Source organism: Lacerta agilis, chromosome 4 (assembly GCF_009819535.1).
Source record: "Lacerta agilis isolate rLacAgi1 chromosome 4, rLacAgi1.pri, whole genome shotgun sequence".
NCBI classification, from domain to species: Eukaryota; Metazoa; Chordata; class Lepidosauria; order Squamata; family Lacertidae; genus Lacerta; species Lacerta agilis.
Window position 1 is genome coordinate 70,822,627 of NC_046315.1, and position 13,528 is coordinate 70,836,154.

General features: G+C 40.4%; 1 protein-coding gene across 4 annotated transcripts in view; it reads right to left on the reverse strand.

The window, feature by feature from the left end:
* The window catches only part of GABRG3 (gamma-aminobutyric acid type A receptor subunit gamma3), a 282,385-nt gene that overhangs the window by 206,995 nt on the left and 61,862 nt on the right, over positions 1 to 13,528 (reverse strand). Inside the window, exon 1 of one of the 4 annotated variants that reach the window (XM_033147528.1) lies at positions 10,731 to 10,851. The exons of the other annotated variants lie outside the window; for them this stretch is intronic. Within the exon in view, the coding sequence (XP_033003419.1) occupies positions 10,731 to 10,760 (30 nt within the window). The 5' untranslated portion in view covers positions 10,761 to 10,851. Of the gene's footprint in view, positions 1 to 10,730; positions 10,852 to 13,528 lie in introns of those variants that run through there. 4 annotated transcript variants of the gene reach the window in all.

Below are 13,528 nucleotides of genomic sequence, written 5' to 3' on the forward strand. Positions count from 1 at the left end.
TCAGGAACAGAGCTACTAGCCCTTTCTTGTATTTTATTAATGCCCGGATGTGGGTTTTGTGTTACCATGCATTCTCTCTTTTGTGTTACCATGCATTCCGCCACAGATAGTTGCATAGATAGTCTTAACAATAAAGCTAGATGGTGATAATAGAAAAATATAATTGTAGAAAGGGACTAGGAGGATCGTCTAGTCCAACCGCCTGCAATGCAGGGATCTCGCCCAATGTGGGACTCAAATCTACAACCCTGAGATTGAGAGTCTCATACTCTACCGACTTAGTTATCCCTCAGTTGCTATTAAACTGAAGATGCTCAGGTTTTGCAACCATTAAAGTGCAAAAAAGCATCTTGGTTATTCTGTAGATGACACTTTAAAAATGCAGGATGAGGTTCTGTTTATTCATCCTTCCAAGGTGCTTAAGCCAGATTGGCATATGACTTACCACACTCTATTAGGTAATGAGCAATTCAAAATGAGCATTGATAATTAATGGGCAAATACAAATAAAAAGCAGCCAGCCCACTTCCAAGCTGTCTTAAAACGGGCTCCAACCCACATGAACTTGGCTGGCACTGATGAGATGATAACTTCTCTCCTTTCTACCTTACGGAATATACTAATAAACGTGCAATTCTGCAAGCAGACATATGTTCCTCCTGGTCACTGGAAATTATTCCTCCCCCAGACAACAATGTGTGATGAGGGAAGTTCCAAATGCTTGCATGCTGGCAGATGTGTGTCTTGGCGGCTAATCTGTTGGAATCTTGGCTGCTTTTATGAGGCATAATTTAGAGTGCCTTGGTTCATGCATAATACTAAACCATGCTTTGATGAGCCACAATGAACCTCAGACTCATACACTCTCACATTCCCATCTCCTGTGTAGGAGCAGGAAGGAGGAGATGGGATGCTTCTATTTCCTTTTCAGATAAACTGCAGTTTAATACGTTCTTCAGACTCCGAACTGTGGTTCACCTTAACTGCGACTTGCTGAAACAAACCATCGTTGAACTTCAGAATAATTTGTCGGGCTCAAATGACACAATAAAGTGTAGCTAATCTAAAATGGAAGCACAGTATTCTGAACTTCTACTTGCAGCCCTGCCAGAGGTGGGAACGGCATGAGCCGAAGATGTGTCAAGGCTCATTCCCGTAATGGTAAATTGGCCATTCTCAACTGTGTCCTCATATGCTGTTATACTGCAACAGGAGATAGAGGTTATTTTGTTTGGTTCACATTTCAAGGTAAACTGAATTAATTTGTACCTCTCAAACTAATTGAGGGATCAAAACATAAAGATCCTTTTGCATCTTACACATTTGTGAAATGCTTCTAGGCTCAGAACATATATTTGGGGTTAAAACATATATTTGGGGTTAAAATAAGTTTATTAATGTGTACATTGAGCTAAAATAAGTACGTATTTTGTGATAAAATGCACATTTAAGTACATATTTAAACACAAATATTCACAAAGACATTTTGAAAACCCATTTTGCGGATCAATACAAAACAGGATGAATAAGAATCATCAGCTTCCAGTCTACCTATCCTTTCATATAGAATCAGCCTAATTGCCCCCTGCCAATCATACTCCACCACTGGGGTGACAGGTTACAGAAGTTTGCAACCTTTAATATCCTCAGCCTCAGACTAATAATGTGCCTTACAGAGGAGTTCTGCTGTCCTTTCCATTTGAGCCCCCGGTCATTTCAGGCTTCTCAAGTTAGTCATATAATTAATTGCCAATGAATAAACAACAACAAAATGTCATCTGTCTATTACACAACAGTCCATAAAACAAGGCTGTACAATCAGTCCAGACCAGCAAGGTATAATTCTTCAAACTAAGCCCAACTGCTGCATTTTCCTCTTATTATTTCATTTGGTCATCTTGATTTGTGCAAATTCTAAAATAAATAGTAAATCATTTTAATTGTACTCTGTTAGGTTAAGAGGTGCTGCCCGAGACCTTTCAGATGAGACAGAAAAGTTGGCAGTCTTTGCCATAAAATAAATACCTTTCACTTTATCGCTGGTTGAGTAAACCTTGTTTTCCCATTTAAATGAACATGCCATCTTTAGAGAATATATACCAATAACATTTGCCAGACTCAGTGCAAACCTTTTCAGATGCAACCAATGACAAACTTGTTTGTTAAATTTTAATGCTTGGCGTGAGTCACAGCAAGCAGCATTTTCTAAAAGTTTCAACCAGTCATTTCTAGTAGTGTCCCACTGTCCACAACAATACTAAGGAATGCAAAACAGCAATTCATGAACCTTAAGCAGAACTGCAGGATTTTAATGGTGCTTATGCCAATATTTCATTTCCGCTAACAATTTTATATACTTTGGCCTATGGAGCTTCACTGAACGCAAGTACAGATGAATGAATTTCTTTATTAATTGTTTAAGCTGTAGGCCATAACATCATCAAAGATACAGACAGGCCACATTATATTAACAACTTGTCAACAATACCAAAAAACAGAAGCAGGCTCAATTATCTAATTTATACTAGACTATTCTGACAGTAAACAACATTGGAGCTATTAAAATTTGCCTGAACGACAGCCACAGTAGCAGGGCATCCTTATGTTCTGTTCAAGATCATGGGGAGGTTTCTCCTCCAAAGCATCCCCAGCCCAGATTTATAACTATGAATGTTTTATACTAAAGATGAAATGTGGAATCCCTCTTTTAAAGTCAACCACATTGAGGAATATAAATCCCAACATTTTGCTGTGTGAAGGGAAAGACAAGACGGTGCCTCACCTGGGCTGGATCTAGTCCAGGGATTAGTCAACCTTTTTATACCTACCGCCCACTAATGCATGTTTCTTGAAGGCAAAATTTCCTTACCACCCACCAGTGCTCGATAGAAGGAGGATTCGGCTTGTCCCGTAAAACCCTCTACTGCCCACCTAGAATCCTGAAACGCCCACTAGTGGGCGGTAGGGACCAGGTTCACAACCCCTGATCTAGACACAACAAAAAAAGTGATTCAGTTAAATGTGCTGTAAATTTCATACAGGGAAATCTCATTGGCGAAAGACGGGACGCCACAGCGCCATCTGGTGTCACAGTGTTATAATGCATATAAAGTGCTTTATCTTTATGAATGTAGCCCATGAATTGGGTTTTTAAAAAAAATAAAAATAAAATAAATCTTGAAGTTGAGCTTATCCACATAGATTTTTTTTCCAGTTCCTATTTTACTCCTGAATTGAGTTTTCCCTTAGTCCCACTATAAATATGAACAAATCTCACATACTAATATACATATATTGTACAAATGTACAGGTTTACTAAAGGAACTAGCAGATCAACAAATACACCCAACAATGTAACCTGCATAAATTATGTATACTTACAAAACAGTGTTGCAGAAATATAGTCCAGCATGGGTCTTGACTCTTTTAGCTCTATTGTGCATATAATATACACACTTTGGCATATGATTAATTGGGATTTATTTATTAAAAATTCTGACAATGCACAAGCAGCTCAGATGTATGCAGGTGCTTAATAAAATAGATGTTTTGTTGTGAGCGAAGTTTGTTCTGGTTAGAATCAACAGATTCTAGTATATAAATCCATTTTGAATGGATTCTCCATCCCACTCCTTTACCAATTGCACATACAGAATCTTACTCCAATAGTGACGATGGAACAATGTATTCCACTACACCCAAGGGGAACAGGACGAGACTTGTGGAAAGCACAGCTTTGTTCTCCAACAGAAGGGAAGCTCAGGAGGAACAATTTAGGGCTCTGCCCCCAGTATTTCTCACATGAGGTGGCTGTCTCAGTCTGCCTAACAACAGGGCTGGCAAAGTTTCATGTGAAAGATCTACATAATTCTCATTTTGTCATATCTGATTAGAGCAGAGGAGGTCCTGTGGCTTCTTAGTGATATAAACGCTTCACAAAGTCACCCTTTTTTGCTCTGGAGGCCAAGAAGATCAAAAAGCTAAAAGGTAAAGGACCCCTGGACAGCTAAGTCCAGTTAAAGGCGACTATGGGGTTGTGGCGCTCATCTTGCTTCAGGCCGAGGGAGCCGGCGTTTGTCCACAGATAGCTTTCCGGGTCATGTGGCCAGCATGACTAAACTGCTTCTGGCGCAATGGAACACCGTGACGGAAACCAGACCACAAGGAAACACCGTTTACCTTCCCACTGCAATGGTAGGCCTACCTATTTACCGGGTATCTACTTGCACTTCCGAACTGCTAGGTTGGCAGGAGCTGGGACAGAGCAACGGGAGCTTACCCCGTCGTGGGGATTCAAACCGCCGACCTTCTGAACGGCAAGCCAGAGAAGATCAGTGGTTCAGATGACAGTGCCACCCACATCCCATAGATCTGAAAGAAGACCTTGGACAATATAGCACTGAACTATAAGGGAGACGCAGAGATCTAAATAGAGACTACCATTTGTGGTGTGGGATTCCTTTACATGTATTCATTTTTTATTAAGATTTCTCATAGACAATGGATAGTACAATAAATCTATTTGGATTGGATTGGATTAGAGCTTTGGGCAGACAGATCTAAAGATGCCTCATGAGTTTGTTTCCTACTAAACCTCCATGACCTCACTGGGATAGGTTCCCCCTCCCTTTATTTTATTTTACCGGTATTTATTTTATTTTATTTCAATACTATACCCGAAGGTCTCAGGGTAGGTAAAGGTAAAGGGACCCCTGACTATTAGGTCCAGTCACGGATGACTCTGGGGTTGCAGCGCTCATCTCGCTTTACTGGCCAAGGGAGCCGGCGTACAGCTTCCGGGTCATGGCCAGCATGACTAAGCCGCTTCTGGCAAACCAGAGCAGCACACAGAAACGCTGTTTACCTTCCTGCCAGAGTGGTACCTATTTATCTACTTGCACTTTGACATGCTTTTGAACTGCTAGGTTGGCAGGAGCGGGGACCGGTGCAACGCGAGCTCACCCCGTCATGGAGATTCGAACCGCCAACCTTCTGATCGGCAAACCCTAGGCTCTGTAGTTTAACCCACAGCGTCACCTGCATCTCAGGGTGGTTCACATTAAAAACCACTGGCATAAAATCAAAACAAAAACCAGATTACGATCCCTTTCTTTGCTATCATTCATTGCCCTTCAGACTGCAATACCCCCAATGCAGGGGTGTAGGGACAAAGTGAAATCACATCTGAAATCACCATTGAGATAAAGGTCTTCAATACTTCTGAACGTCCCTGAGTTAATGCCATTGGTCTAGGTTGCCTTCCAGTCTGTTCCAGCCAGGCAACCATGCAAGTCTCTTTTCCTCTGTTTGTTAGGAGGTATTCTAAATTTACACTGAAGACCTTGGGAGCAAAAGCTTGCTTTGCAATACCCTCAGTTAATTATTCCTGAACAAAATTTTGCCATGAAATGCATGTACGAACACATAGTTCCATTGGGGACATGGTCGTATTTTAAGCTAACTAGACATTTCAGCTTTTGAACATTTCTGTCCCAGCTTAAGAAAGTTGATATGGAAATATAGTTTTCATACAGGACTATTTCATTACACAGATGGTTGTGCTTGAAGATAACCTTAAAATGAAATAAGAGAAATACACACACAGAGTGAAAATTGACTTTTTTATATTGGTACAGGGGAGGGAGACAGGGAAAGAGGGGGGAAATCAATGCCAACCATAGTCATTCCTTTACTTCAACATCTCAAAAGTTAATGGGAAATTGCAGTCAAACACTCTTGCAGCCACACCTGAGCAATCTTTTTTGTTGCCAATATATATTTAGTTTTTTGCTCTCGGTGCCTGGAACTAAAAACAACACATCTTCTTCTCCCCAGAATAAATAAACCACTGTCAAAATTTGGCTGTGACCCATTAGATGAATACTGAAGTTCAAGCAAAATTGGTCCCAGCCTTCTCCTTCTCCAAACACATACCTTGGTGCAATCCCATGTTCATTTACCTGTGGGTAAAGCTCACTGAACTCAACATAGCTTGTTTCTTAATATAGATGCATAGTATTGCACTGGGGAAGAAATACATATTCTAAGTATTTTATCTAAAGCCAATTATCAACTTAACTGACTAATGTTTGCTTCTGTATACTGACTGGATCAAATATAGTTTCAGGAAAACACGTTGTAAACCTCATAGCGGAAATCACGTTGCTGAAAGGCGGAGCTCCACAGCACCACCAGGTGTCACAGTGTTATAACACATTTTAAAAGGCTCTTTCTTTACTAATGTAGCTGAGTCCACTGTAATAGTGCTCAGTACTGAAAGCATTGTGGCAAAGAATCTGTATCCATTTCTAAGTGTCTAAGATTCCCTCCTCTCTCTCTCTCCCTCCCCTCCCCCCTCTCTCTTTCTCTCTTTTACCAGGCACAGAAGCATCCATTAAAAATCCAAGAAAGAACATGAGGAAAGGGAATACTCCATCCTTTCCCCTTCTAGCCAGAGATAAAAACAGGAAAGGAGAAGGTAGGGAAGCTGGTGAGGGGTGTAGCAACGAGGGGCGTAGGGGGCAGTCCGCCCCAGGCTCCATAATGGAGGGGGTGACAAATTATCAAGGAACAATTACTGCCCTACTAGGGTGGTTCATTAAAAAAACTTTAAAAAAAATGCCTGCTCCGAAGGTCTTATCTTACTATATTAGGGATTATATAGGTATATATGAAATTTCATGCATATTTGTTAATATCTTGACTCTTCCACCAAAATAGCTGTTTACTTGGCTGTTTTCCTATGTCGTGAAGGCTGAAATTTCAGTTCAGTGGAGCACTTACTGTTCCCAACCCTAACCCTGTGTAAAGCCATCCAATTAGACTTTAATTTGATTTTGAGATTTTTTTTAGGAGGTAATTTAATTATTGTTTGATTTTATACCAATGTTATGTATCTGATGTTAGCCACCCTGAACCCGACTTCGGCCAGGGAGGGCAGGATATAAATAAAATGTTTTTTTTTTTTTTTATTACTTGTTATTATTCCTTTGTAAGAAAATATGAAATAACGTAAAACCATTTTTGCAGGGGGGGGGATCACTTCCATCCAGGCAGAAGAACCAGGGAGGGAATTCAGAGGTACTGTGGAAACTGCCTCCGTGGTGAGTCAAGAGGGAGGAAGAATTTAGTGTCCACAGAGTTCACTTGAAACTACTGTCAGTGCCACTGAATTTATCTGGGGGATCCAAGGGTTCCAGCGTTTAGAGAGGGAATAATAAATTTTGATAACTTTATAAACTTCTAACATATACGCTTGTTATTCTTTTTATAAATCAAAACGTCATAAATACTTTGACTTTTCATTATGGGGAATTGCTGTAAACTCTCCTACTTGCTCCACTTTTCTGAGCTCTGCCATTTTTTTTACGTACCTGGGCACCACTATCTTTCATTCTACACGGTGACCATTCACCGTGTGCACACATGCATAGGTAAGGTAAAAAGGTAAAGGACCCCTGGATGGTTAAATCCAGTCAAAGGCGACGATGGGGTTGTGGTGCTCATCTTGCTTTCAGGCCAAGAGAGCCAGCGTTTGCCCACAGACAGCTTTCTGGGTCATGTGGCCAGCGTGACGAAACCATTTCTGGCACAAAGGAACACCGTGATGGAAACCAGAGTGCACAGAAACACCGCTTACCTTCCCGCCGCAGCGGTACCTATTTATCTACTTGCACTGGCATGCTTTCGAACTGCTAGGTTGGCAGGAGTTGGGACAGAGCAAAGGGAGCTCCCCCCGTCGCGGGGACTCGAACTGCCAACCTTCTGATATACACATGTATATTTAGTGGTAGCTAAAATGGCACGTGGCAAAAATGGAAGTGTAGCGGGCCGCTCTGAAATTGTTTCAGAAGCAGACTTGTGTCCAAGATTTGAACGAGTCAACTTGCCATGCCCAGTTTTAGTAAACTAATATACTGATGATAGCAATACTGATGCTTCTGTTTCATCTTGGAATTAGCTGGTCCCATTTCCATTATAAACTTTACCTTGGACCTTTTTCCTATCTCATTATCCCCTGAACCAACTGCCTGACACAGCTGTTAGCCTAATAATCTCGCAGACTCTGAGCTGTTTAATTCCTAACTGAGAGAGACTCCCAAATACGAAGCAGGCCAAAGTATCTACATAGTGCCAGTCAACAATCTGTATTCTTTCAAGCTGATGGGTAAGACATCCAAGCTGTTATTTTAGCAACAGGGGGCTAAGGCTATCCTGCAGAACAGATTTGTTCTACTGTACTATACTGGAGCACACTTTCTACAGATGCAAGTGTATTCCAAGGTAATAGCATTTGGCACATCACCGAGAATACAGAGGAACTGTGCCATCAGTAGAGGAGGTCAGGAAATAGAACACTAAATGGAAGGACTAGGAAGGAAATGGTATTTGAAAAGCTTTTCCATTCATCTTTTCTCAAGCCTTTGCAATATATATGTGACTTTGATTAATTTTTTCCAAAAATAGCAGACATCTTGACCACACACCCAAATTTCCAGTTCTACCAAGTATGTTACAGCACAATCCTATGTATACATTGTTGTGTATGAGATGGAACTCAAGTTCAAATGAGTTCAGTGGGGTTTGTCCCAGATAAGAGGTTAGAAGACGACGACCTTACTGATTTTTCTTTTTACTTGCACCTATATGCGACACCAAATTTATACGCAATGCTGTAGCAACTTCTCCAATTATAGCTATTTGGGTGGTTGTTGAATATTAAGCTCTCACACTTTTGAATATGATCAAACGAGCCTGCTACTGCTGAGTTTTCAAACCCTGAGAATAATAGTATTTGAGAATTTTATTTGGAAAATGTTTCTGTGCACTTTTTTAAAAAAAGATATTCACAACAGTTTTCATCCATTTCTGGTCACAGCACTAAGTTCTTGCTCCTAATTCATTTTACTAATCTTACCAAAACACTTCTGTGCTGCATCCAACCAGATTGCTCCATTCACACAAGTTATGACAAAACATACCCTCCCTTCCCTTGTGCCCCAATGCCCTCCAAATAGGTTCTGGGGTTTCCATCTTTGGAGTAGATTTTGGGGAGCACAGGTGGGGAGGAGATAGTTGAAAGTCCTTGCACAAATGGAGCAGTTTGTTGGGTACAACCCTTTGGTTTGTATGTGTGTGTGATGTTTCTCAGATGTGTCGCCTGAGAAGGAACCTCTAAACGGAGATGAAATTTCAAGGCCTTATTCCAGCGCATTCCTACGCATGTCTAGTAGGAAAGAAGTCCCACTGAATTTAATGGTACCTATGCACAGATTGCAACCTTAAGCATCTGTTCCATACACAGACTACTTCAAAGTGGCCTGTTGCCAATTTAGAAGTGACAGCAGCCTCAACCTGAGGGAGACTTTTGGTGCAGTAATCCTAATGTGGTTTCCAGTGAATAGGAGCACCGCAGTTCTAATTCGGCAGACAAGTTTGCCTAACTTAAAATCCAATCTACTTTTGATTAGTTAATAAAAATTGCAATGAAAGTGGAAGCACTGGAAGCAAAAGAGAAAGAGTAAATTTACTATACTTGATTTTGATGAGTCTGGTGTTAGTGGAAGTTCTTAACGTTCATCATTCTTGAAGGTACCACAGCTCACTGGTTTTAATTTCTCCTTTCTGCCTTTTCTATCCCAATAGTGATAATTCCCTTTGTAACTTCAGTGGGCCATGAAATATTTCTTCAATAAGAATAAATATTGGTTTTCACTCAGATACGCCATAAAGGTATATGCCCTCATGCATCTGTACACACACACACACACACACACACACACACACAAGCGCTCACATTCTGTAACAGAAAGAGACAGAACTAAACTTATTACTTTGTATGTTTCATTAGGCAGCAAGATCCCAGGGACTGTTCCCCTAATCAGAAATATCTGTTTGAAATGTTTCAGCCATCCAACTCACTATGCCTCATAAACAGCTGTATGAGGTAGGGTTCTGCTTCAGCCTTTCTCAAGCTGTTACCCTTGGCACAATTTGAAAACAACTACATTTTTTCGCTCTTTTTCAGATGTCAATATTGTGTCTCCTTTTGGCGACCTTAGTTGCCCACAGATGGCTCTTGGAATCGTCTTTGTTCATGGAGACCCAGCTTGCCTCCATTATGAAGAGCAACTATCAACTGTTCCCTTTCCTGGACAGTCAGCCTAATCCAACTTCACAGGTTACTGCAAGGATAAAATGGGGAGAGGGAGAAGCTAGCATTGATGGGAGGAAAGGTGGGATATAAATGTAATTAATTAAGAATAAATAAATAAATAACTGCAGACAGTAGCACAAAACTGTGAATTAATGCTTGGCCACAAAGAGACTCCAGGTTGGATCCACAAGTACAAAGCAGCTTTTGCTCATGGAAGGACTAGCCTCTACTTTGAACATTACCACGTGAAGGGTAAAACTAAACTGTAAGATATAAATCCACACACGCAAACTCTTGCCCAAGTTGGAATCATGAGTACTACTATAGAAATTATAGCCTTACCCTGGAATGTTGCCCAACGTGAGTTAAACTTTAACCCAAAGATTTATCTGAAAGCATGTTTAGACCACCTAATATTTTTTAAATCCCAAAATAGGACACAATATAAAACAAACAATACAATATAATTAAAAAACAATAGAACAGTACAGAACATTCCAGAGAGGCTTTAAGGAGACTCAAATGGCTTACTTCTAAGAAGACATGTATAGTATTCCACTGTAAACTAACTTACCTTGGGATCCAAACCATTGTCACTGGCCATTTCTGACTGGAGGATGTGGATCAAAGAAATGGAGGTGTTTCTATAGTTGTGCTGTTTTATTTCTTCTTCTTTTTATGCTAGCTCTTGTTTGCTACATGTTGGTCTGGAGCATTTGTCCCCAGGAGGCTAATCATCTAATCAGGGCATCAATCATTTGGGCCTGCAATTCCATACTTACTACTTCCACCTGTAATCAAGTAAGGGAGCTAGAGAGGCAAGTGCTCTCTGGTCTTAAGATCAAAGCTCTATCCTCAAATATTATTATTGTGGGGCTGAAGGACATTGTTTGTGCCAACCCTGAAATCACCCAGGGAGAGGATTTTTAAAAAATAAAATAAAATAAAGTATGTTTTAAACTATAATTGTTTTTAGGATGCTTTTAAAAACAAAGTATGTTTTGTTTTGGATTTGTTGACACCCTCAGCTCCTTCAGGAGGAAGGAGGAGAAATAAATTCAACAAATAATAAATAACAAATCAACCAAATCACATTAAATATTCTAAATTATACAAATGCATATCAAATAAACCAACTATTCTGCCAAATTATATATATAGTTTGGAGGGTTTTAATCAACATCCACTTTCTGTTGCATTCCATAGTCATTTCCAAAGGTTCCCCTGATTATTTCTGATATTATCTTTCTACATTTTCCTACAAGAAGTGAGGTTACAGAGATCCAGGCAGAGGCCTTTTCGGTAGTGGCGCCTGCCCTGTGGAATGCCCCCCCCCATCAGATGTCAAAGAAATAAACAACGATCTGTCTTTTAGAAGACACCTGAAGGCAGCCATATTTAGGGCAGTTTTTAATGTTTGAGGTTTTATCATGGTTTTAATATTCTGTAGGGAGCCGCTCAGAGTGGCTTGGGAAACCCAGCCAGATGGGTGGGGTATAAGTAATAAATTATTATTATTATTATTATTATTATTATTATTATTATTATTATTATTATTATTACTATTATCTTCACAGGGAATTGTAGGTCTGTGAAGGGAATAGGGGCATCTGCACCCTGAACCAACTACATCTCCCAGAATTCTTTGGGGAAAGCCATGGCTGTTTGAAGTGACATCATGAATGTGGTGATTTGCAAGCTTGGACCGGTCACATGCTCCTAGACCCTCCGCTCCATCCTGGCAAGTCAACTATCTGTCTGATGAGCAGAGCGGAGTTGATGTGCATCTCCACCAGAGCACTGGGTTGTGCCAAGAATTAACAAACTCTTTACCCAGCCTGACACTGGGTTTCCCTCCCTGGCCTGCTGCTTCAAAAACCAATGGTGGGAGTGGCAGAAAGATTTGTTCAGAAAGCAGATCAGGTGCTTAGGCACCCCCTGCAGCGTACAGTTCTAGCTCAAAGGGTATGAAGAATGAATCAAACCTCATAACTGGATTTTAAAATTCTTTATTGGAAATGTAAAGACAAAATAACAATATAACTTCAGAATTAATAGTTAAAAGTAGATTATATAAATACGGTATCTCAATTAATAACGACTTAAGCATGAAAACTTATATATAGATCAGGGATGGCCAACTCCCAAGAGACTGCGATCTACACACAGAGTTAAAAACTGGCAGTGATCTACCCCCTTTTTATGGGGTTCAGGTCAAGGTTGTTGAGTTTTTTCAGGGGGGAGGTAAAATGTTGAGCTTTTTGTAGGGGAGCCACACTTGTTCAGCTTCTTTGGGGGGAGCCAATGATCTACCAGTGATCTACCGCAGACGTCCAGCGATCTACCGGTAGATTACGATCTACCTGTTGGACATGCCTGATATAGATGATTTCAAATTTTTGAAATAATATGTGGAAGAAGGAAAAATGCATAAGGAATGTTAAAACCTGCGCAAAAGAAGGAACTGTTATAATGAAGACAGAAGAAGGAAGTGTGGAAGTCAACTTTTGTGAGCAAAGGACTAATGTAAATTTAATTGTAAATAATTGTACAGTGGTGCCCCGCTAGACGAATGCCTCGCTAGACGAAAAACTTGCTAGACGAACGGCATTCGTCTAGCGGAAGCTGTCCCGCTAGACGAAAAAGTCTATGGGGCTGCTTCGCAAGACGAAAAATTTTCGTCTTTTTTTTCCGTTTAGCGGAGCGCGGCTGTCATTGCTGCTTCGCTAGACGAAAAACCCGGTAGACGAAAATTTTCGCAGGATGAATTATTTTCGTCTAGCGGGGCACCACTGTATATGGAAGAATAGTGTATATATGGTGAAAAATTAATAAAGATCATGTTTTTAAAAAGGTATGAAGATGAAATTATCATCTTACTGGAAGGAATCGACACCTGCTAGATATATAATAAAGATCTAGAGCTAAATGCAAAGACTGTGAACTGCCAGTTCAGGGACAATTCAAAACGAGTGTTACATAAGAAGCTGCCTTTAATTCTACAAGAAAACAAAATGTATGAAGTGGCTTTAATATTTGTGTCACTGGAGTAAAAAAAGGGGGGGGATTATTGCAAGGCTGTGAAGTGCTGCAGTTAATTCTTAGCGTGGGAGTCCTCCTCTGGATATTTTGCAGAAATCACTCTGAAACCAATTGGATTTTTGTGCCTGGCAGGAGAAAAGCCCAGCTGAACAGAGAAGGGAGATACCAGTGACCTTTCCAGAGCCGCTGCAAATATAGACCATTCAACCGCATTGTTGGATTCCCTGGGAATCCCTTGTTTGTTTCCTTGCACGGTTCTGCTATTGGTTATAACACCAGAGAGAATGGTATGCATTATAACATCAATGTTAAACTGCAACAATTTATGTA